Source organism: Heloderma suspectum, chromosome 5 (genome assembly GCF_057233095.1).
Source record: "Heloderma suspectum isolate Gila_16-S chromosome 5, 16-S_ref, whole genome shotgun sequence".
Classification (NCBI taxonomy): Eukaryota; Metazoa; Chordata; class Lepidosauria; order Squamata; family Helodermatidae; genus Heloderma; species Heloderma suspectum.
Genome location: NC_139462.1, coordinates 91,143,520 through 91,167,692, shown reverse-complemented (window position 1 = coordinate 91,167,692; position 24,173 = coordinate 91,143,520). Strand labels below are relative to the sequence as shown.

Here is a 24,173-nt window from a genome sequence, read left to right as displayed (position 1 = left end):
AAACCAGTAAAAAAAAAATTTATTTAAATTTTCAACACTCAGTACATATCATCAAATATGCCAAAGAAATAAATTGCTCCAAGACATACTTTTAAGCCAAGTTTCAGCCTAAAGCGGATTTTCATGGTTATATAAATCAATCTCTGGACAACAGCTTATTAGAAGTGCTGACATCTCTAGCTACAGTGGCGTGTACACTGCCATAAATGGGTAAGGGCAAGTAAAATGTTCCACGGGGAGGCACACTTCATACAATGTAAAATTAAAATATTTCAGCCTTGAATTTTCAGCCTTAAATTTTTGATATTACAGAGTATAATATACTTCCATAATTACAGAACTAAAACCTTCCTCCTTCAGAGCCAACATTTTTGCATCCTAGTCAAAAAATGTTTGGCATGACATTTTGTTTCCCAAGTTTACATTTTGTTTCCCGTTTTTGCCAAGACTCCCCTTTCAGTTTTTTGGAAGGGACAACAGTAGCTGATGACTCTCAAGATCTTTGCTGCAAAAATAACCGCATGATTTCATCACCCTTTGCCTAACAAGTTGACTATTCTACAGCAAAGGTAGTACCAGTGCATTATGGGATGTAGTAGTGATGACTGCACACCAAGCCATAGCACTTATCAGTTCCATCTATATCGGAAAGCAGAGACAATATTTAACCATAATAAAGAGTGCATTTGTACTTACAAGACATACCTAATCTCAAACATAAATGTTGAATAGGTCATTAACAAGAGCAAACATGCACTATGTCATCTTTAAAATTGTAATGCAGTATTAAATATTATCTATGACATGAACATCTTCTACATATCAATTCAGCAAAACAATCACATTTTGTTTCGCTGATTCAAGGAAGTAAGAGAAAGCCTCCAGCGTAATGAAACTGAGGATGCAGTCCTGTAGCCAATTGGAAAGAGTGGATAAATCTGTTAGTTACAAACTACATATGGATTTCTCCTTATAGCATTTACTGGTTAAAGTGCACATTGATGAGTTATCAGTTCAGAATGTTTGTTCTTCACAATGCAAGGAAGGGGGGGAAGCAATCGGCAGATTTACACAACCTCTTGCTCTTTTAGAATAATAGTATCTACATGTTTTTCTTTTGCTTTGAAAACCTGCAATCTTGGGTAAAATCATCCCTTTTGTTTCTGCAGATGCCTTCTACAGCTGTTGACATTGGAAGAGGCTGCATGTCTGAATTTTCTACCAGATTTTTTTTTTAAAAAAGGAGGGGAGAGGCCTGTAGCTGGGGGGGGGGGGAGAACTAATAAGTGGGGACGCCTAAAAATACTTTGAACAATATATTATGTTTTAAGAGATGATCATATAAATTCAACTATGATGTAGGCAAACAGTGACAAAATCAAACAGAAATAGCATCTCCTTTTATCCTTTTACTAAACTGAAGAAGAGAGATAAGGAAGAACATATAGCACAAGTGTCAGCTTTTCCTTAGTCCCAGTGTAGGGGGAAATCTTTGATAAAACATGCATAATGACAATATTTTATTCATGAAGTACATGTCACTATATTCTTCAGCTTTTGTCCTTTATAATATACAAGGGGGTGGCATCAGAGACACACTGCGTGTGCTACATCCAATTCATTCACGTCACACCCAGAGTCACAAGAAGGTGTCTATAATAAGGAACGTATTAAAGGTTGAGATCTTTTATTTATAAGCCCCTGAGCATTTCTTTCCCTAGAGTTGGGTGAAAAAGGCAAAAACGAACAAGACTTTTCTTGCTCTTTTAAGTGCTTTGTGCAACAACGTTCAGAGAAGTTATTACTGAAGTCTTTTTGGAGGAGTGCTATTTTGAATCCTACTCCTGAACTTTCAGTATGTTATAGTTATTTCTCACAACAGTAGTTTTCCAGTTACATGTCAGTCACATGCAGCTAGTACAGCTGTTTGCTCCCTCGGTCCGTGTTTTTCGTTCTGCAGAGCATGAATGAAATGCCTGTACAGAGAGTCTGTCCACACAGTGGTGTCATCTAGGAGAGACAGTTGGGCTGGAGAAGGAGCTGGAATTCCTTGGTGACTGAAAAGGCATTGGTGGAGTACTAGGGGATAGTTTTTTTGGACTGCACAGGTCTCCATTGTGTAGCTTCCACAGAAGTTCTTCGTTTTCCATTGACAGGCGTTTATTTACCTTTGATTCTTTCTCTAGAGACTCTTGTAAAACTGCCTGCTCAGTGGAAAGTTGCCTGTTGAGAGAAAAGGAAAGCACACTCTTACAGTTTGGAATGAGTAAGTTTCAAGTGGGACGTGCAACAAAATGTTGCAGTGCATCTTCACCCCCTAACAGAAGTACTCCTGTTCAAGGTTTTAGCTAGCCATGCCTTTGTCCAGGATATTAGGGGCTCACCAAACAGACCAGTTTGCAACCTCCTCCCTGGTTTTCTTCTCCAACCGATGTGCTATATGCTGTAACTCATAGAGGCCACCAAGCATGCTCAATCCTCCCTGGACTGGGTGGATTCAAATAATGTTTTGTATTTCTGCATACCTCAAAGTTCATTAGAGCATGCTGACATCTCATGACTGTTTCTCAGTGGCCCTGTTTTGGCTTCTGTCCTGCCAATACCAAAGTACTACTGGAGGGAAATGATAATGTGAACATATTGTTACTTGCCACTCAGCTACTTATGGTCCAAGTAATTTGCCTCAGTCAAGGATTGGACTAGCAAACTGTGCAGTATTCACTTCTCTATCTTCTTGGCTTAAAATGGACAGGGGTGGGGAACTATTTTCAGACTGAGGGCTGAATTTAATTTTGGAGAAGCTCTCGGGGCTGCATTCCAGTGGTGGGTCAGGCAGAGGCAAAAGGAGTGGGGACAAAAATATAGAAAGTGCCATAATATTGTAGCGTCAAGCTCTTACTGTCAAAAACTAAGCCTTAAGAGAGGCATTCAACCTTTTAGAATGGAGAAAAAGAACTGCACAAAAGCTGGGAAACCACCAAACAATTGGTCATTGGGGAAATGGGATGAGACCAGAGGAGGGTGTGTGGCCATCTGGGGAACCCCAGAGGGCTGGATTTTGCCCCCAGGTCTGAGCTTCCCCAGCTCTGCTTTAAGACTATAATGTGCAAAGCCAAGCCATTTTCCTACATCCCCACAGGATTAGGGATGTCAGAGAAATCTGCAACAGAATCAAATGACTTCAGATGTCTATGAATCCAAGCTGCAGATTCTGTAATGGACTGGCTTTCCCAAGACACACGGTTTCTGTGGACTTGCAGACAGTTTTTTTTTAACTTTCTGGAATGTTACCCAGATGGAGTTGTAGAAAAATACGTAAAATAAAAACCGCTGGTTGAAAATGCACATTTCCCCCATAGACTAAAGCATGAAAATCTGCATTTGGGGGGATTCGTACATTCTCGCAAGTACGAATTTGCACAAATGCACATTTGCGCAAGTTCGGGGCATTGGAAAAATCTGATTCTCTCAATGAGTGCACGATGGAACAAAAGGCACCTGACAATTCATGAGACGTAGATGGAATGGATTTTACAAAATCTGTACATCCCTACATAGGATGTAGCAGCAGGGATACAGAAGGCTCTGTACTTCCTGCTGCAGGGAGGGAATGAACCCAAGGAATTAACTTCTTCCAGGCACAAAAGATAGCAGCAGGGAAAGGGAAAAGGGCATATAACTGTAAGCACGTTTTTAAAAAATCTGAAAAAGTTATCACAAAGGACTGACCATCTTACCATGGCCATCCTGGCTTGGGATGATGAGTGCTGTAGTCCAAGACATCTGGAGTTCAGCAAATGGAGAAAGTTGCAATAGGGCAACTCTACACTGAAGCAGGGTGTAAGCCATGCTCTTATTTATTTTAGCTTAAGCCTAGCACTATTACATTAGGCTCAGGGTAGCTTGTAACATTCTTTTTCATTTGACCTGTCTAAATCCCCCCTTCCATAGAAGTATTGCAGCTGTTAAGGAACGGACCAACTAAGGGAGCAACCCTCTGCAGATAGGCGGCCACCTCCAAACTCAGAGGTGACCGCCTATCCAATGCAGGGTGGGCGGAGTGTGGAGGGGATCTTCTCCTCCATGCTCCAGCTGCCCTACATTCCTGGTTAGATGACCAATTTTGGCGGTCTAGCTGGAGCGGTTCGGGGCGGGGGACAGACAGTGCATAGGAAGCCTCGTAAAGAGGCTTCCGCAATTCCCGCCCCTCCCCTCCTCCAGGAACGGTCCCTTTTGCCCAGCTCAATGCTGCTATTATGAGCCTAGAGTCGCTCCATGTCACCTACGAGGGGGCGGGGAGGCAGTTCACCGGGAACTGACCAATCCTATGGCTGTCTAGCTGCTGTCTAGTGGCCATAGATTGCACCCTAAAAGGAATGATTTAAAGTACCTGGAAAGCTCCATATGTTTGTCCATCCGGGCTTTTAATTCTTCATTCTCCTGCTGAAGTTTTCTCATTTTCTCCATTAAGGTAGTGTTGTTCTCCACCTTGGATAAAATGTACAATAAAAAAAGGATGATTTTATATGAAGTCAGGTCATCATGTAATTCAGAGTCCAGGGCTCCCAGAATAACTTAATAAAATGGAGCTGTGTTTGATGGTCGTGTCCGATGAAGAGGGCTATAGTCCGCAAATTGTTTTACGTCTTTAAGGTGCTACAAGAGTTTGATGAAGTATCACACCTAAGAAGCAAGCACCCTCATACATGTCACTTTTTCATTACTGCCCACAGTGTGATTACCCTACTATAAATATTTCTGGCTTAGATTGTAGAACACCCACAGACTGTAGAACTGCAATAAGTTTAACTGTGAGCCATGGACTGTACTGAATCAGGAACAGACTTGGACTGAGATAATCTAGGTTTAAATTTTCATTCAGCCATAACGTTCACAGGATGACCCTGGGCTCTCACTGGCTAAACAGGACCGTTGTAAAAATGAAATGGAAAGAATCCCCATGTTTGCCACCCAGAGATCTCTGGAAGAATAATGGAGTATAAATATAAGTAAGGTCAGAGCTAATTCAGACAAGTACTGAAAGCAATACTGAGTACTGAGTACTGAGTTGGCAGAGTTGATCACTAATATGATTAAGATCTATCTACACATACATCTGAGGGTGTGTGTGGGGAGGAAATGCAGAACTGGGGTACCAGGAAAAATAAGCATGCTATTTGTTATGTATCCAACATAACTCCAGAGCCCAAACTTAATTTCTCTAGGCCCAGTAAAAACTTGCAAAATCCTCTAACCCCACACAGATCTACCCTGGCTTGATAAATTGATAAGGTCTCAGATATTCTGGAAAAAAAGGAAGACTGATTGGTGGCTTTTAGTTCCCTTTGTTTAAGCTTATGTTTCTGCCTCCCTGATTAAATCAATGACTGAGGGCACAATCCTATGTCCCCTAGACAGTGTCTTGGGGACATAAGGTATTTCAATTTCTGGGATCTGACCTCAGAGCCCAGAAACCACGCTCCCAGTCCCCTCATAGCTGGGCGTGGTTCTCTCTGTGCCAGCTATGTCTCCACGTTGGAAATGGAGATGGCAAAAAGGGGGCAGTCCCAGGGGAGGGGAGGAAACTGCAGAAGCTGCTTTACACAGCTTCCTATGCATGTCCCAGCCTCCTTCCCTCCCCAAAGCTGCGCCTAGACAGGTGACATCACCTGTCTAGAGAAAATGCAGGGCAGCCAGAGCATGGAGGAGAGGATCACCCTGCATTGGATACTCGGCAACCTCCAACTTCAGAGGTTGTTGACTATCAAGATAGGATTGCACCCTAAGAGAAATATAACAACCTCTTAAATTAAAAAAAAAATTATCGATGAGTAACACATGCTCTTAAGACCCAACTCTCTCTTCCCAGGATATAGTGTCAATACCTCTGTGAACTCTGGAGACTAGAGCCCAAACACATCTGTTCTGAGAACAACACATCATGTCAGAGGAATGCTTGAGACCTCAGTGATCCCAATTATCACAACGCTTGTCCCTCCCTCCTGCTGTCAGTTGGGCACCACACCCTGTTGACTTCTCCTTTCTGTAAAGCAAAAGGAACAAGAAGAAGTGACAATTTTGCTTTAAAACAAGGTGTACAGGGAGCATGTGCCTTTTTTGGAAGCAGAACAGCGTTCCTGGAAGCCTCCTGGGAGCATGATTTTGCTTCCAAACAAGTGAATGCTCCTTGTTTTAAAGTGAACTTGCCACTTTTTGCTGCCCTGCCAGATTTCAGTGGGACTGAGGTTCAGCGGGAATTCAGTCCCACGAGCCCCCAAAGTTGCCCACCCCTGCCCTAGAATTTCCTGAACAAGCATTCTCTCTCTGGACTCACTGTTCAGAGTGTTGCTTGTTCTGTTCTGCATTTGGATGACTCCAGTAGAACCTTAAAAGATCTGAATGCTACATCTATATATGCAGGGAAATAAGTCTGCATAAAACATCCTCATGCGTTACCTACAATTTAAGTATAGGATTCAGGTGGTGTACCATAAGTGGCCTTTTAAATAAAAGAATCCCTCCAATGTTGCTTCACATAAAACCAGATTTTCTATCCATTATCTCACATGTTGTCAATACGTGCGAGCACTTTGCCATGGCAAAAAATATGTGCAAAACACAGACCAAAGTGTTTTGTCTCTCTTTCATTCATTGAACTTCATAGGGCAACCTGTGCCCACTGCCTACATAGAAGTTAAGTGACATAGTCCTTGGTCATCAATCAACACATTTGAAATTTCCAAGATTCAAAGAAAGTACTCCTTTGTGCATCCCGGAGGCTACTCCAACTCCCATTTCATGTTAGAAACTGCCTGGGATCTTTCCACAGTGTTTTGTCTACCTTTTAAAGCTAAGATTTCCATCATGAAGCGAATCTGTATCAATTACTTCCGAAGGCTCCAAGTAAGGCTCCATGCTAGATGTGGAAATATCCAGTAACACACATTCCTGTCCAGAGGAAGCGGCATGAAGCAGAAGGAACTGGATCCGGCAGGGACAAGCAGGGATCTCAGACACACAGAGCCTGGCTTATATTACTCTGCCGTATTTGAAAACTTCACAACTTGATCGACTGGTATAGCTCTTGATTTATCTACACAGTATATCTGAACAGTACAGAATCCATGCATATTTTGTGTGATTTTGATAGTTCAAGTCATCAAAGTGTACTCAAAAAATTAGGGTCTACTTCTCAATAGACTGAGAAATTAGGACACCATTATTATCACCTGCTTACAACATAGGAAGCTGAGGTCAGACCATTGGTCCATTTAGCCATCACTGATCCAATGTTAAAGAAATACAGTAGGACTCTCCTGGAGGATGCATGACCAGGTCCCCCAGGCAGCTAGACAAGCCAGGCTCCAAGCCTTAGTGGAACATAGGAAACTGCCTTATACTGAGTCAGACTGTTGGTTCATCTAGCCCAGTATTGTCGACACCGACTGGCAGCAGCTCTCCACGGTTTCAGGCAGACATTTTTCCAGCCCTACCTGGAGACTGAACTTGGGACCTTCTGCATGCAAAGCATGCGCTCTACCACTAAGCTACAGGAAGGGGGGAATGCACAGGTTTCACTCATGTTCTTCTTTATAGACCATAACTCTAATTTAGGTGTTCTAGGGTATGGAATGAAAGTGTATTTGACCACGAGATGAACAGCTCTGGAGTCGAACATTTTTGGTCCTTAAAAGTCAACATACTAATGCAGGATGTAATTTTCCTTCCGCATCAAATACAGTGGAATTGTTATACGATGTAGTTATCATTTTCTAGGGGTCGCATGAAGGGTAATACATAATAACCAATATTGCACATTCTAAATGTTCCAAGGGCTTCACATCTCTATTCCCCTATTTGTAATCCTAACAACAGCTCTGTAAAGTCATCTTCATAATTCAAGTGGGGAGGCTGAAGCAGAGAGAATAATGACTCCCCTAAGGGCACACAGTAAGTTCATGGCTAATTAACTTTGCTTTCTGAATTTAGGTAAAGGCCAATGAGTATGCGTTAGCTCCAAAGTGAAGAAAAGATTTTGGTGCCCCTTTTCAATTTTATTTCTTAGTAGTTCAACTGCCTGCAGTGCCTATTTCTGCATTATCAATACAAATCCAGATTTTGGAAAGCTCACCAGTTTTTCCATCTTCAACAGTTTGATATCTTGCTCATGTAGTTTCTCATTCTTGATCTCCAACACTGCTTTCAAACTTTCCAGTTCTTGTTCCAGATACATAATCTGAGGGTTTTTCTGAAAAATTACAAGCAGAAAAGTTTAGGGAGGCCCCTCAACAATGCCATGAGTAGCAAACATGTTTTAAATTAGGTTTGTAAAATACTGACTGTATTTTTGCTTGGCCAACCTTGTGGGTGGGTAGAACACACACACAGTACATCTAAAACTTCACACCCACAGATACATATATGGAAGAATAAGTGAACACTCTCTTTGCAAAGGCTACAAGTGATGCTGTCTATAGCCTAGTTCAAAATGAAGGCTGCTCTTGTTAAAATTGTTTTTTTGGTGTAAACAATTTTATAAAGTGATTCTATTGCTGCCCTTTTAAAGGCAGCAATAGAACTACTAGGACAACCTAAGGGAAAATCGACATAGCAATAAATGTTTTATGTGGGCTTCTACTGTGAAATCACAGGAAGTTATCTTGAGGTGAGAGAACATACACAATGTCTGTTGAATCTATTCAGAATTGTTTTATATTATATGCTCTTGAACAAACACAGATGACTTCAATATTATTAACTAGGGATAAAAGCAAAAACTGTTTTTAGTTTACAATAAATACTGATCAAACAAATTGATATTAAGAGATCCCAGACAGCACTACTGAAAAATGGATATTCCCAAAAATAAGAAATAGGATTTTCTTCTACCCATTTTGGCTCAAATGGTAGCATAAATTAAATCTAGTCAAGTTGAAATGACATCCAAGACAACAACAGGCATTTTCCTTTAAAAGGTCTCTGTCGTCCCAATCCAACACATGGTTTGTTTCCCCGTTCATGTCAACTAATGGGCAACCCCAGGCATGCTTCTATTTCCCCTCACATACCAAGACCTCTCCCTTGTCTTCCACTGAGGTGAACATGGGAAGGCTTTCTGAAGGACACTGGATTGCTAATACAGGCAATGAGTCCATTACAGAATTAAAATATGTATGCACCCTGTAGCACCAGCACCTTCCACCCAGGCAGGATTTACCTTGTATCGTGTATTGTTAATAACGACAGGTAACAAAACAAAACTTAAGAACTAAGGAGGGAAGCAGCAGTCAAGCCCAGATGAACACTTATCAACATATTCACAAGCAGGTAAGGTTCTGAAACTAAAAGCTGACAAATGTCTTAAGAGAAACAGGTGTTTAATATTTTCCAGCTTAAACTGCAGGAACTAAGCCAATGGAATGTGTCACATTTGTCTGGAATTTATCATCTAGGAAGAAATGTTAAAGACTGATAATATCCCTTTATCCAGATATCCCAACTCAGGAAGCCAACATTCAAGAAAACATTTAAGACAAGAAAACAATCAAAGCAAATGTTGACCAAATACACACACACACATATACATGCAAACATAACCCCCATGTGTTTTTTGGTAACTAATTGTTACCAATTAGGTTTAAGTGTCATTATAAACAAATAAATAATCAAAACTTGTTTAAGAACTATCCAGATAAAAGTTTAGTCTACACTAGGTTTCGTGTTTTTAGCCCAGGGATCCACCTAAAAACCCAACTTGCAATGTGGGAGAAACTTCTTTTACTGTATGTGTTTGTCTTTCCCTTTGTTATTCTTACTTTCCTTCCACTCCCCTTAATCCTTCTCTTAAAAAGCACAACATTAAATCATGGCAATCATCAGGATGCAGCCCAGATCAAGAACTACAAGTTGAAGGTGTGCCTTAACTTTAGCAGCAATTTATTAATTTCTGAAGCCATAACATTCTTGACATTCATATTTTGAACAATTTATTAATAGTGAAAAATTAAATAAGTTATAAGAGTTGAGACAGAAAATGATACATGCTTTGCCTCTGAAGAAAAAAGTTCTCTAGTAATCCAGTTATTTAACTTTGAAGACACCACAATTAAACAAATTTAAGAACAGGACTGACTGCTTTGTCATTACGTGTAGGAGGCTGCTGCTCAAGCCGCTTCAGGTAAGTCAACAAGCAAGACAGTCCAGCAGCATAATTCATTTTTTCGCAGAAATTGTGCCCTTTTCCAGAAAAGCACCAAATTTACACTGGTTGTGGAGATCATTTCCAGATATGGAGACATGTATTATTTCATGTGCTAGCACCATGCAGCCGATTGCACATGATATATAAAACACTGATTCATAAAACAATCCTGCACTTTTGTTTGTAAAGGCACCAAATTCACACCATTTGTGAATTAATACACAGTGATCATTTTCTGATATTGGGGCATGTGCACATGGCAGCCAACTGAACACAGTATAACATATAGTGAGTCATATGATAAGTATGTTTTTTTTTCATAAAAGCACTAAATTAGTTTACAATGGTGTAAATGTGGTTCTTTTATGAAAAAGTATATAATTCTTATATGAGTCACTGTAGCATGCCTAAATAGAAACATTATTTCAATTGGCTGTGCATGCACACTTGAGCATCATATACATCCATATCTGAAAATGATCACTCCGTATAAGTCCACACATGGTGTAGAAAATGTGCATGATTGATCAGTTGGCTATGCCACTACATTAAGGTCTGTTTTTGTTCTTACTTGAACACTTTACAACACACATGCCCTTTTTAACAAAAAATGTAAATGTTAGTTCAGACAAACCCAGTGTCATAGAATTTCAAAAGTTGAATGATCCCAACTAAAGGCCCTAGATTTATCCAGATGTTGTCCAGGTGTACACCTAGGTATAAGTTCAAGTCAATACGTACAAGATTTGCTTTTTCTTTGGCTATTCGTTTTTGCTCTTCCAACTTAAGCTTTTCATTCAAAGAATCATTTTCATTCTGTAATTCACCAATTTTTCTCTGAAAGATAAAAAAATAGCCAAATGTAAGCCCTGAGCCTCTAACATCAGGAGACATTTTAGGAAATACTATTGAGCTAGGCTGAGTGGGCATAAGTCAGAAAGAACTGATATGGGGAATGAGGCATTGAAGTGGTCCTTAATACAAGGTTTAGAGAATGAATGCTCCAGGGCGGGTAACTCTGGCCAGGAAACTGATCTGAGCAAGTAACATACATTTAATAAAGCAATAACAGTTACATTGCTTATGCTATGGCTACCAAGCAGTTCTATGGTTTCTTACAGCATACTGAAGGTTAGGGTATGTGTCCAGTGTGTCTTACAAACACAAGATACAGGTAAAGATTTTGAAGTTGTGGTAGCATACAGTCCAGTGATTTATTTCATAGTTGCCTGTACTTGAAGTAAGAGAAATTGCAGACCTCTAGTTCTTCTTGTTTCTCCTGGAAAGATTCTTCAAATGTCTTCCTTTCTGATTCATGGGTTTTCTTGAGTTCTGAAAAATGTTGAGAGTTTTAACATTGCACGTGTGTGCTTGCCTAACATTCAGTGCATTGCAATTACAAGTTGTTTATTGTTATCTTGGTAGGGAAAACACAATTTGGTAAGTGACTAACAATCTCGTCAAATGGCCAGGATGATAAATAACCTCAGATCAGCCTTCTCCAACCTGGTGCCTTCTAGATGTATTGGACTGCAAATCCTATCACTCCCAGAAGCATTGCCAATGGCTATACTGACTGGGAATTATGGCAATTGCAGTCCAACATTTCTAGAGGGAACCAGGTTGGGGAAGGCTGCTTTAGATATATTTAAAGCATGACAGAGAAACATTTCCTATTTTAAAACTCTCCGTCAGTAATGAACACATTAAGTACAATGAAGGCAAATAAATTATACAATTTACCTGAAAAGGATGATTCATACTCTTTCTTCAGCTCATCTATCTTTTCTGTATGACTGGTTTCAAGTTCTAGGTTAAAATTTTCGTGTGTAATATTCAAGTTGTCAACCTAGTAAGTAACATTTTTCAAAACAGGAAACAAGTTCTCACTTAGGATGAGAAATAAGCTTTTCTTTTTCACTTTGTATAAAAGCATCCCAGAAGAAACAGTCATTCAAAGCAAGCAGCAAGTAAACCAATGTTAGGGTATCACAAGTAACAAACTGCTAAGAGCCCTGGATTACAGGAATCCAGCTGCTAAGGTCCCTATTTCTTGGATACTGCAGCAAAATGGTCCCCAAGATACATACAGTTTGCAGGGTAATATTTTGCTGATCAGTTTACACCAGAAGCTAAACAAGCAGCTCCAGTAAGAGAGCCCGACAGGCCCTCTAATGCATTCAGCATGATCCTGCGAAGCTTTACCCAACCCCACAGGATCAGGTAATGTAAGCAACTAAGTTGCACTGGAAAGAGGGAGCATGGAGGAATCCCATGTGCACAATGGAGCTCCCCTCCCCCCCACACAAGAAGCATCTGCCAGGGCACTTCAGCAAGGGCTCTTCAAGAAGATATGAATCTGCATTGCCTCCAATGCCGGCTACAAAAAACATAATGGAATTCAGATACCATTATTTATTATGGATAGCACCCAAAGTGTCTGGATGAACCTTACCTTGCTTAACTAGCAGTTAAGCTAACAGATAATCTGACTCCTCATTGACAGAAATATGAGGAACTTCAAAACTTTGTTTCTTGAAATTGAACAGACTCCAGTTTCACTGAAGTCATGTCAGTGGCAAGGTGGAAGCACACTGCCATTAAAAGGAGCAAAGGTATCAACAGGCGTTTCCCATAGTTGCAAAGTGCAAAATAAAGTAACATTCTCCGAAGTGAAAGTGTTTCATACACAAGGGGATGCCTCCTCCTTAAGCGACTTTGGAACAAATGAACACTGCAAAGGAGATTGTGCTCAAGAAATTCAAAACATGAATCCCAGTGCAACTCCACTTACTTGCTCCTGGAGCTGTGCTTTATATTTTTCAGCTTCTTCAATGCAAATGCTCTGTAGTTTTTCACATTCTGCTGTGTAGAACTGCTTCAGCCTCTCTTCCAGTTCAGATAAATCACTTTGGTGCTGCTGGTTCAGCTTCTGTACAAACCCTTCATAAGCTGCTTGTAGTTCATTTCTGTCTTTCTCCAATTTCTCACAGGCTGCAGAACTAGTAACTGGGGGAGAGAGATAAAAATACCCTTTTTCAAAACAAAGAGTTTTACAAACACATCTTTCAACAGTTATGGTATTTCTTCTAGAGAAGAGGCACAAGTAAGAAATATAACGCCCTCAGTGGCATGTGGGCAGTCGCTTCCTTCTTTCTAATCCTTTGGTCACTGGTCCATGGCCCTGTGGAACTGCTGCCAGTGGGGAGAAGGAGGCTTCTCTCAATATCTTTCGGGAAGGGACCATACCTCAGCGGTAAAGCACACCAAGTCCCAGATTCAATTCCAAATATCTCCAGTTAAAAGAATCAGGTTGCAGGTGGTGGGAAAGACCTCAGAGGCCTTGGAGAGCTCCTGCCAATCAGAGCAGACATTACTGGGCTAGACAGACAAACAGTCTGATCTGGAATAAGGCAGCTTCCTATGTTTTTACAGAAACACTCTATCCATATAATATTTCATTTAAGTCCTGCTTCTAAAAGCGCTTAATAAGACAACAGGTTTCTCTAACAGAGTTTTCAGGAAGCAAGCCTTTTGCAAATTCTCATTTGAAGTTCCAGAAGTCTTATGTAAAACTAAACTGTACAGAAGACTATTACGAACATTACATAGAAAGCTGCTTTATACTAGGTCCATCTAGCTCAGTGATGTTCACACTGACTGGCAGCGGCTCTCCAGGGTTTCAGACTGGTATCTTTCCAGCCCTACCTGGAGCTGTTGTGAATTGAACCTGGGACCTTCTGCCCACAAAGCATGTGCTCTGCCACTGAGCTATGGTCCTTACACTATTGGTTCTTCTTGATCTCTCTGTGACTTTCAATATCATGGGTGATGGTATCCTTCTGGGCTGCCTGGCTTGGGCTTAGGAGGCACGGCATTGCAGTGGTTTCAGTCTTTCCTGGAGAGCCAGTCTCAGAAGGTAGTGTTGGGGGACTTTTGCCCTGTGGCTTTTGGCATCTTGTTCCACATGCTATTTAACATCTACATGAAACTGCCTGGGGAAGTCACCAGAAGCTCTGGCCTCTTCCTCAGCTTTCCACCTACAAACCTTGGGGAGGCTGTGGAACTCCTGAACATGTCTCTGGAGGAAGTTTTAGGACAAATGAGGGCAAGCAAGCTGAAGCTTAATCAAGATAGGACAGAGGTAGGTGGAGAGTACACCCATTAGGATGGGGCTGCACTGCCCCCTAAAAGCCCAAATTCGCAGCTTGAGGGGTTCTTGTGGACTTGGCACTGTCTGTGGAAGCACAAGCGGGGGGAGTGACTAGGATCACCTTTTACAGCTTTTTTGCAGCTTATGCCAGCTGCATCCCTATCTAGAGTGGACCTAAGCCTTCCAAATGGAAGGCTCCGAGTGTTACAAATCAAAAGGCATCGTACACCTATTTCAGCTTTTCCTCCTTAATGTTTTTTTTTTTCTGGTAAGAAAAAAGATAGAAGAAGTGGTGGGAAAACATGGGAAGGTTACTAATGGTTGACAACATTGTCTGGATTCAGCCCTGTACAATTCTGTGTTTGAGACAGGGCAATTGCAGAATAAAAGCCTCATCTCAAAGTACCCCTAGTCTCAGTTAAATCAAGGCTAGACTATTGTAATGCATTCTACATGGAGTTATCTTTGAAGAAGACTTGGAAGCATCACTAGGTACTGAATGCAGCTACTCAGATGCTTACTGGGATTCAGGATGTCAGAACATATTACACCTATATGGATTCTGGTTACCAGTGCATTTTTGGGCCCAATTTTAAAAGTGCTGTTTTTGACCTTTAAAGCCCTAAATGGTTTGGGACCAAGCTATTTGAAGGACTGCCTGCACCAGTACGAACCTGACCAGGCCCCAAGATTGGCATCAGAGGCCCTGCTTGTTGGCCTGCCTCTAAGTTCAGTTAGACTGGCGACAAGTGCGGACAGAGACATTTTAGCACAGGCCCCTAATCTGTGGAACTCCCACCCAAGTGTTGTTGGCTCCATCAGTCTTGGCATTCAAAAAAGCTTTGAAGATTAATTTATTTCGAATGGCTTAACTGGTTTTACCAGATACGCTCCTGACTTGTTGCTGTGGTTTGTGAAAATTATTTTGTGCTCGCAGAATTAAAGTGTTGTTTATTTTGAACATTTTGAGTTTGTAAATTTGATTTTAATGCAGTGTATGTTACTGAATTTCATGGTTTATATTTGTTGAAGACTTTGTTCTCAAATGTAGCTTAAAATATTTTTAAATAAATAAATTATCCTAATGAAGAACAAAATCTTAACTAGATCTTGCCTGGAGTTCGTAGGCTTAATTTTTATCCTTTTGAAATTTAATATGAGTAAGAGCAAGCAATTTGGACTTAAAATTCAGACGGATGGATCCAATGGTATCCTCCACCAGCACAAGGGAAACCACTGGCAGAACAGATTTCCCCTCTCCACTGCTGCCCCGTTGTGCCCCCCAAATCTGCTCTGGGTGCATGAGGGAGGATGGGGAAGTGCCGTTGTGCGAGCGGACTTCTGCTCACGCAACATTGGATCCAAGCCTAAGTGTTAAAGGCCTATGTTCTGAAATATTATCTTATATTACTGTAATACAAGAGAGAAATGATTCAAGCTCCCAATGAGGTAATGTCAGATCATCATAGAACAAAACATGACTACTAAGATGAAAGGGTGCTTTTCTCTCATTCTTCCTTGACTGGAGAGTGACTACAGAATGCCAAAGTCTGCAAGAAGACCTTGAGGAACATGTGGCCTGCATACCTGTTTCAGACATCTTATGAACTGGCATTTTGCCAGATTTGTGTACTTTCACTTGTCATGGAGCTAGGCCAGGAATGGAGCTCTGAGGGGGTATTTCCTAACACACACAAGTAAGGGACAGAGGACTCTGCAGCAGTAGCAACTTGCTGCAGAGACCATTCTCAAGATGTTCCACCAAATCAGGTAACACAGGTAGCAACAAGAGAAAGTGTGATCTCTGCAGCGCTGCCCCATCTACAGAATTCTTTCTTGAGAGAGTTGCCTAGTATTCACATGGTCTTTTTTGTACCAAGCAAATGCCTTTCTGTTTTTCCAGGCTTTTAACTTCTGATGAAATTTTAGTATCCTGTTTTTATGCTACATTCCCTTGCTATTTTAACACATTTTGTTTTCATTTTTTTATGATGTAAACCAGTCTGATAATTTTTGTTAAAGGACAGTATAAGTTTATTTAAAAAATCAATACAGAAATAAGGTCCAGAGTGGATGCCACCCCTTACTCTGCTTACACTGCAGTTACAAATCATGCAATCAAACCTAGGTACTCTTTGTGCTAAGCCCTTTTCTTATTCAGTTTAAGTGATATCCAGTAAATACACTGAGTAAATAAAAACCAACAGTTATGTGAAAAGTCTATTTTTACATTTATTCCAGCCTTTGCAGTTTGTAAGCTCTGTCCTGTGAACTGTTGTTGAGTGCATCTCAGAAACAGCTCATTACAAGGGATAGCATCCAACTGGAGTCCTCTTTACAGTCATCTCGCTTACTCTCACTACCTTCTAGAAGTCTTCCTTAGGTTCAGGAGGTACTTCACTCTTTCAGTCTAAGCAGGACTCTGTCAAGTTTGGGATGTCAATTGCATTCATCTTCAGAGGCTTGATTTGTGAGCCACTGCCATACCAACCAGTATGTGGTTGGCAGGGACACGAGACGGGGCCTTTTCAGTTTTGGCTCCCCAAAGTCCCTCCCAAGGAAGGTTAGTTTGGCCCCTTCATTGATGCCTTTTAGGTGGCTGGTTAAGGTATTTTTTTATTCTACTTTTAGTTGCATTTCAATTCTTGTTTGTAAAAACACTGTGGGGTGGTGGCGGGAGGAGCTTTTTAGGGCCAGAAGGTGATCTATAAATGCTTTGATTTATAAATAAAATGTTCTATCCTCAAAGGTCAACAAAGGAGAAAGCTGGCTGATTGAATGCGATTTTATCTTAAACCGCTTCAACTTTTTCAGGTGACAATACCTTAAAGGAAACACAAGAGCAAAATGTTTAACTGTTCTTAACAAGTATAAGCTATCAGATTTCATAATCTATTTTCGGAAGAAAGTTTCTGGATTTAAATTACTGCATATTCTTTCTACTTGAATAGAGAGAACTTCTATAACAGATCAGCTAATATTGCTGAACGTATGCATATTTTATAGTTCTGCACCTTGAGGGAAAGTGAGTGGAGGTGACAGTTACTATTGTTTAAAGAACTGAAGGAAGTAGGCAGAGAGTTGATGTTATGACATATATAGGGACACTTCGACCACCCACTGTCACTGGCTCACTGATGGGAGTATCACAATTGAAATGGTACTTCCAACATGACCTAGAAGCCTGAAATAGGTACCTTTTAGTTCAAAGCATCTTGACTACTAAAAATATCTGAAATGGGACATAAGTAAAAATCTTCCTCAAAAAGAGATGGAATAGACATGAAATACCTTAACCATTTTGGGGTACACAGGCATAAGACATAATGATTAACAGAGTAGTATGAAAGAGGAACTTTTTTTTTTTTTTACATAAAACATAAAAATCTGGGACACAAAGTTTATCTCAGAGGGCAGCACTCCAGCAAGGAACAAGCCAGCCTGAATATGGGCCTGAATATTGAGATTTGGGGAGTTCTGTTGCCACTTCATCAGGGATCCAGAAAATGTTGGCTTGGCATACTAACCAGTCATTAGTATTAGCAACTCCCTCCACTGAATCCTCTGGTACAGAAAGAGCGCTTGGGAAAGGGGAGGCGGTCCTTCTTGCATTTGCAGAGGAGAATGGAGAAAGATAACAGGACTCTCATCTGATGCTTGAAAGACTCCTGCTGTTCCTCAGCTTTTCCAAACTGAATGGGAGATTTGGGGAGGGGGAGCTGTCTGCTGCTTGCCAGAGAGACAGGGACACTTGACCTGGTGAAGCAAGGTGTGGGACACCTGCTCTTCACACCTGAATAAAGCTTGAAGCGGGGATGGTGACATTCAAGTAGCAGCCATGGAATATGCTTCTGTGCTTACAGACACGGAAGTTTTATTTACCATTATTAATATAACTATAGCACAACTCTATAAAAAACAAAACCTCCAACAGGAAAGGAAATATTTACTGACACAGCGGCAATAAATCCTAATATGTCTCAAGTGTATAATTATCAAGGAACTGGAAACCAATTCAATGAAAGTGCTGCTACCCTAAATATGTAGATTTACGGAATGGTAGAAAAAGATATTCAGGAGGTCATAGTATCAAGTGTGGCAACAGAGTCTGTGAGAATGAATAAGATTCTAAGTACTGAAGCAGCCAGAGAGACAAGTAGCCACAATGCTAAGATGAGAGGGTAGTTTCACAGTGGAGAGGAAGTTGAGGAACATAAACAGAGTGGAAGCCACTACATACAGCCCGCTTGAAAAGGTTGGGTAGTCTGTTATTCTTCCAGAACCCAATGGGATTGAATTGCCAAGAGAAGGCAGGTAACAACGAATTATGGCTTGTGCCGTTATTTTGTATTATGAGCCATCCCTTCACTTGGTGGCTATTATCACAGAAACAACTTTCTCTCTCTCCTCCTCTCTCTGCCTTTAGACATCTTGAAAGGCATGAACCTCAAAAGGAAAAAGGAAACCCTTGTGTTCATTGTGCCCATAATTCAATCAAGCAAAAATGACTCTTTGCAACCTGATTATAATGATTATAATGAATCCAGTAGGACAAAAATCAGTTGATACTTCTTTGCAAAAACCATTTAAAACAAAACAAACCCCCAGGTTTCTAAAGAGGAAGAGGCAAAATGTGCCGGTGCTTCCTTTAATACTGGTGCTTCCTTTAATACTTTCTGCTACTCTTAAGAAATCTATATAACGCTCATAATCACAGTGCTATGCCACCACAGAAATGTCTTTTCTCATCTCCCTCCAGAGACAGCATAAGCACCATTAAGAGAACCCAATAAGCCAATATACTTTACAAACGTTGAAACTGGAAATTGTTTTCTTTAAAAAAGAAAAAAGAAAGAATTAAGCTAATCTTCAGCTTCCCTTCACTTAAGATAAAATAAACGATCCATAGATGCTCAAGGACCCCCTTTGCAGACCAGCAAGGTACCATAAGGAAAATCTTTTATACTTACTAGGAAAAGGGCCAGGTATTAATAATGATGACTGCATAAATGTGTCCAATCTCCCTTTTTATCACCACAGTCTGATTTGTCTTTTTTTCCCTTTTAACTTCCACAGGCTTTTGGTTTCTGCAGCTCTAACAGCAACCCTTTACAACTAATCAGAAAGTCTTGTCAAATACCAGATGTACTACATATCCCCAGATAACCTTCAATGCAAGTCAGGAGATCCATTTTGATAAGAACTACTTTCAAAAGCGTGAAGAGCCACAGATACTTTCAGTAAGCCCCTCTGACTGTGGCAAAGAACTACTTCAGCATCATGCACAGATGTCTGACCATCTTGCTCAGGTAAAGCCCTAAATGGGACTGCTGAATGTACAGCAGGTTTCACTACAGGATAGACGACTCAAGAAGACACATGGTATAAAATGAAATGAGTGCATCTCCCACATCGATTATTCCATAGCAGGTGTAGCTAAAGACTGAATTGAGGCAGATAATGAAGGTGTTGCCATAAGGAAACATGCAGGATGCTTCTATGTCAATTGTTAAAATACCCATTATGGTGACGGGGTAAAATACCTATTATTGTGACTGGATAATTATTGCAGAGACACCGGAAGTGGACTGCACATAGGTACACAGTCCAATGGAAGTGGCTGGGTTACTGACAATGAAGGAGGTCAGGTTTTACATCCACTGAAACAGCATCTTCAAGTGTAGGATTTTACTTTTCCACACCACATGTGTAAACAACATTCACTAATCTAGGAGAAATTAAAAGGATGTCCTCAACACCACCATTGAGTATTAGAGGCTTGATCTGTCTCCTGCCCTTGTAAACCTCAGTCTGAGGGGCCAATTTTGTCCCCCTCCTCAGACACGCCAACTGTAGCGCTTTTTATTCCATGGAATTCAGCAGGAGCCAGTAAAAACAAAACTTATTCTTCTCTCCAACTTGAGGTTCTTTTTCTTCGTCATGCCATAGGACAAGGGAGGACCTCCAGATGTTGTTGGAGTACAAGTCCCATCATCCCTGCCCACTGGCCATGCTGGCTGGGGCTAATGGGACTTGGTGTCTAAAGAGTCTGGTGGGCCATAGGTTCCCCACCCATGCCATAGCGGGATATGTCACGAATGGCATAATGATAAGTAGGTACACTGGTTAACATATCCCAGATTTGGAACAGATCCTTTTCATTTCTTTTCCATGGGGACTTCAAGCTTTGTATTCAACAACAAATAGCACTTTCCTTGGTACCAACATTGCATGTGTGCGTGTCTGTGCATGTGCGTGGCAGAGAGAATAATGAATGATGTGATGTTCTGTCTCTAAGACAAACTAAGAGCCAGAAAAACCCTTTGACTTGCTACAGTTGTAGAAGTCCAAGCTGGAAAAATATATCCAAATCTTAGGAGCAGACTTCAGCTTTATGCATGTCAGTCCACAAGGGGCTAATTGCTAAGCACCAACAGATTTCAGGATGCCTGTGCAACCAGGCCCTGCAATCCCCCCCCAGACACCTCTGGCCACTTTTCCCCACCACACACTGTATATCAACAGAGCCATGACAAAGCAGCAGCAGTGGTTCCAGCACCAACCATACAAATTGGTATGCAAAGTAGGTTAATACTTCACAACCCTACAACTGAAAACTTAAACTTTCAGGGCAATCCACTGTTTCCCAGGGTTGTTTTTGTTTTTTTTTTTTAACAAGACAACGATTTATTTGGGAATATCTACTTAAAATGATTGCTCAAATGTGGGATCTACTGACACTTGCAATTTTATTTTGTCCAATACTCTTTCACATAAACAACAAAACAAAAACTAGGAACTCCTAAATATTTTAAAAGGTACATCAGAGCTCAAGAACATAAATGAAGTGACCATTTGCCACCATCTGAAACTAGGAAACAATGCATATGAGAACTAGTGCCAATGTTACAAGATATGAAGATCACAAATAAGCATATCTTGCAAAGTCTGCAATGGAATTCATGGGTGTTTCCCAAAGTTAGTCAGTACTAGGTAACCTTAGGATGGGTGAGATTCACAAATCAGAAATCCAACTTCAGACCTTAGAACATAAACTGGGTATGAAAAATGCAAGTCACTTTTCCTTTCTAGGCTTATCCATTTAGAACTAACAACCTCAAAGCAGCCTAACTAATCAGCTTTGCACTAGCACTCTCTGTGCTCATACAAAGAGCTCACTTTCACTCAAGGCCATGTAAGAGTGTTGTTTTTGCAAGTCCAAAAGATGGACCTCTCATTTCAAAAACTTGGATGACAAAACAGGATGAAACAGTGAGCTATCATGTGTCCATAAACATGGCCCCTTTATAGTTTATTTGTTTAATGAAAAAACATGTTCTCTACTCCTGCTGTTCCTCATGCATCCCCAAGTCTCCTGGCATCACTTCTCTCAAAAATGGAAGGCAATTTGCCCTCTCTACATAATGCTTAATCAAGACTTGTTATCAAAACTGTTAAATGTTCAGTACAATTTTCTAGCACCTTCATATTAAAAATATTCATATTAAAATGAATATAAATGAATATAAAACCTTCATATTAAAAATGGGCAGGGGAAGGGAGAAGAAAGAAAGCCCTCTAAGACTGAGAAGATCAGTAGCATTTTTATGCATTATCTTCTGCTTACACAACATTATTCCGTGTGTGTGAGATATTCTTCCTTGTGTATGATAGCAGAACAACCACCATTTGAAAAATAATCACTTTAAGAAATTGTATTTATGCATACGATTTACATAGAAGACTTTCAAAGACATTTATGACCCAAAACAGAAAAAGGTCCTTTACTTAACCTATTGTAAGCTTCTAATAGCAAGCCACGAGACAATAATTGAGACTAGTCCTGAATATATTACAGTCACATGTGACTGAAGCTGTGTTTACAAATACAACCTGAAACCTAAATAGACAACTCTAACTGGAATACACAACACACAACGGTCTCTTTTGAAACTGCTGTTTAAAACATTACCCTGCTTTAAAAACGTGATAGTTAATCTATTAATAAAAAAGGCTTTAAGTACATCTGAAAAGAATATGAAGGGTGTACTCCAACCACACTTATCAGGCCCAGATTCAAAGAATTTATATAGCAGTTTGCTTAAGTGCTTCACATACTATGACCCAGTTTGCACAATTTTCCATGCACGAGCAAGAGTGAGCAAGCGCACTGCCTCCCACGTGCTCCTCACTTCCACTTTTAATCAACAACCATCATTTTAATCAATGATTGGCCGGTTCGTAGGTTGTTGAGCACGACGTGCAAACCTGGGGGCTGGGTTGTTTAGGGGCCAAACAACCCGGCAGTTAATCCAACAACAAACCATGGGTTAACCATTGGGCTGTTTAGCCCCTAAACAGCTCACCGCTCTGGGTTCACATGTCACATTTATAACTGGCCAATAATAGGTTGTTGGTTAAAAGTGGGAATGAGAAGTAAAAAGGGTGCATGATTAAGCTACGATTTGCCATTACATGCGGAACAGGCTATTATCTCATTGATTGTGTAAGGTAGGCCAGTCTTATCTCCATATTATAGAGGAAGCTGAAGCTAAGTGTCAGTAGCTTGCCTAAGGCCACCCAGTGAGTTGTGGCCAGAGGCAAGATGTGAAATTGCACACACCTCATTCTCTTAATCACTGTATCAAAACCAGTTCCCGATTTAAACAATCTAAGAGAGCAATCCTGTGGCCCCTAAACAGCATCTGGCAGGCCATAGGGTACTTTGGATTCTTGGATCCTTGGATACGAAGTCGGAGACAGCACTCTGACCTTGGACTCAGGAGCCTGAGTTCCCCTCCCCCTCGGCACAGAGAGAACTGCACTGGCTCCCTCTCTGAGGTCACAAAGGCGACTTCAGAAAGGGGTATTCCCATGGGAAGGGAGGGGACTGGGGTGGCTGGCTTACAAGGAATCCTCCGGCCTCCCCAGCCTCCTTCCCTTCCCAACGCCTCAGCTAGACAGACGAAAATGCCTGCCTAACTGAAATGCAGAGCAGGAGGAGTGTGGAAGCGAAGATCACCTCTGCACTCCTGCTGCTCTGCATAGGATGCCCATCAGCTTCCAAGTTCAGAGGCTGAAGGGCATCCAGATAGGATTGTGCCCCAAAGATCCTTTTAAGAGACAAACCTTCATCTGGCAAATTTAAGTCATGCCTAATTTCAAACCATTTTAAGCATTACAGTAATCTGCTATACTGCTGCCTTGAAACATTTAATCTGTTTACTCTAAGTGACATTTTTTTCTTATTCATTTTAGTCTGTTGTCTACCAAGGCCCAGCATGACACACCATGATGAATAAAATATAGCATATTTTACAGTTGCTTCACTTACTGGAAAAATGTGAAACAAATGTCTGCAAAACCATTTAAGCAAACAAGAACAAATGCATGCTGAAAAGACACACACACACACACACACACAAGTGAAATGTTTTGACCATCAGATACATGTTTCCAGAGGCAGCCCTGGATAACTTAGTCAAGTTGGTGCCAGGAATTCAAATGAACCCAGGGTCATGTAGCCAAGACTCCAGAGAAATGCAGAGCATAAACGTTTGAACAGAATGCAGTTAGGGGGTTAGATTGTGCTGGTTCAATACTATGACCTATGTCTTAACTCAGTTTTGCAGCTGCATTTTTATTTTTAAATGAAGGACAACACAAATTTGCATGTTCTTACCCAACTCTCCACGAAGATTGAGAAGTTCTAGCGATAATTCTTTACGCTGCTTCAGTATTTCCTCCCTCTATGGAAAAAACAGCACACAGACACACAAGGTTAGGGAACGCTCCAAGCAGAAAACATGACACCTTCCA

The 24,173-nt window shown here is 40.8% G+C and overlaps 1 protein-coding gene across 2 annotated transcripts in view; it reads right to left on the bottom strand.

Annotated features, from left to right (window-relative positions):
• MTUS1 (microtubule associated scaffold protein 1) overlaps positions 1 to 24,173 on the bottom strand; it is a 140,814-nt gene continuing 116,641 nt past the window's right edge. For both annotated transcript variants that reach the window (XM_084856662.1, XM_084856663.1), the window contains 8 exons: positions 24,037 to 24,103; positions 12,996 to 13,210; positions 11,945 to 12,050; positions 11,460 to 11,533; positions 10,943 to 11,038; positions 8,132 to 8,248; positions 4,391 to 4,488; positions 1 to 2,223 (listed from right to left, as the gene is read on the bottom strand). In XM_084856662.1, the coding sequence (XP_084712788.1) occupies positions 2,007 to 2,223; positions 4,391 to 4,488; positions 8,132 to 8,248; positions 10,943 to 11,038; positions 11,460 to 11,533; positions 11,945 to 12,050; positions 12,996 to 13,210; positions 24,037 to 24,103 (990 nt within the window). In that variant the 3' untranslated portion in view covers positions 1 to 2,006. The remainder of the gene's footprint in view (positions 2,224 to 4,390; positions 4,489 to 8,131; positions 8,249 to 10,942; positions 11,039 to 11,459; positions 11,534 to 11,944; positions 12,051 to 12,995; positions 13,211 to 24,036; positions 24,104 to 24,173) is intronic.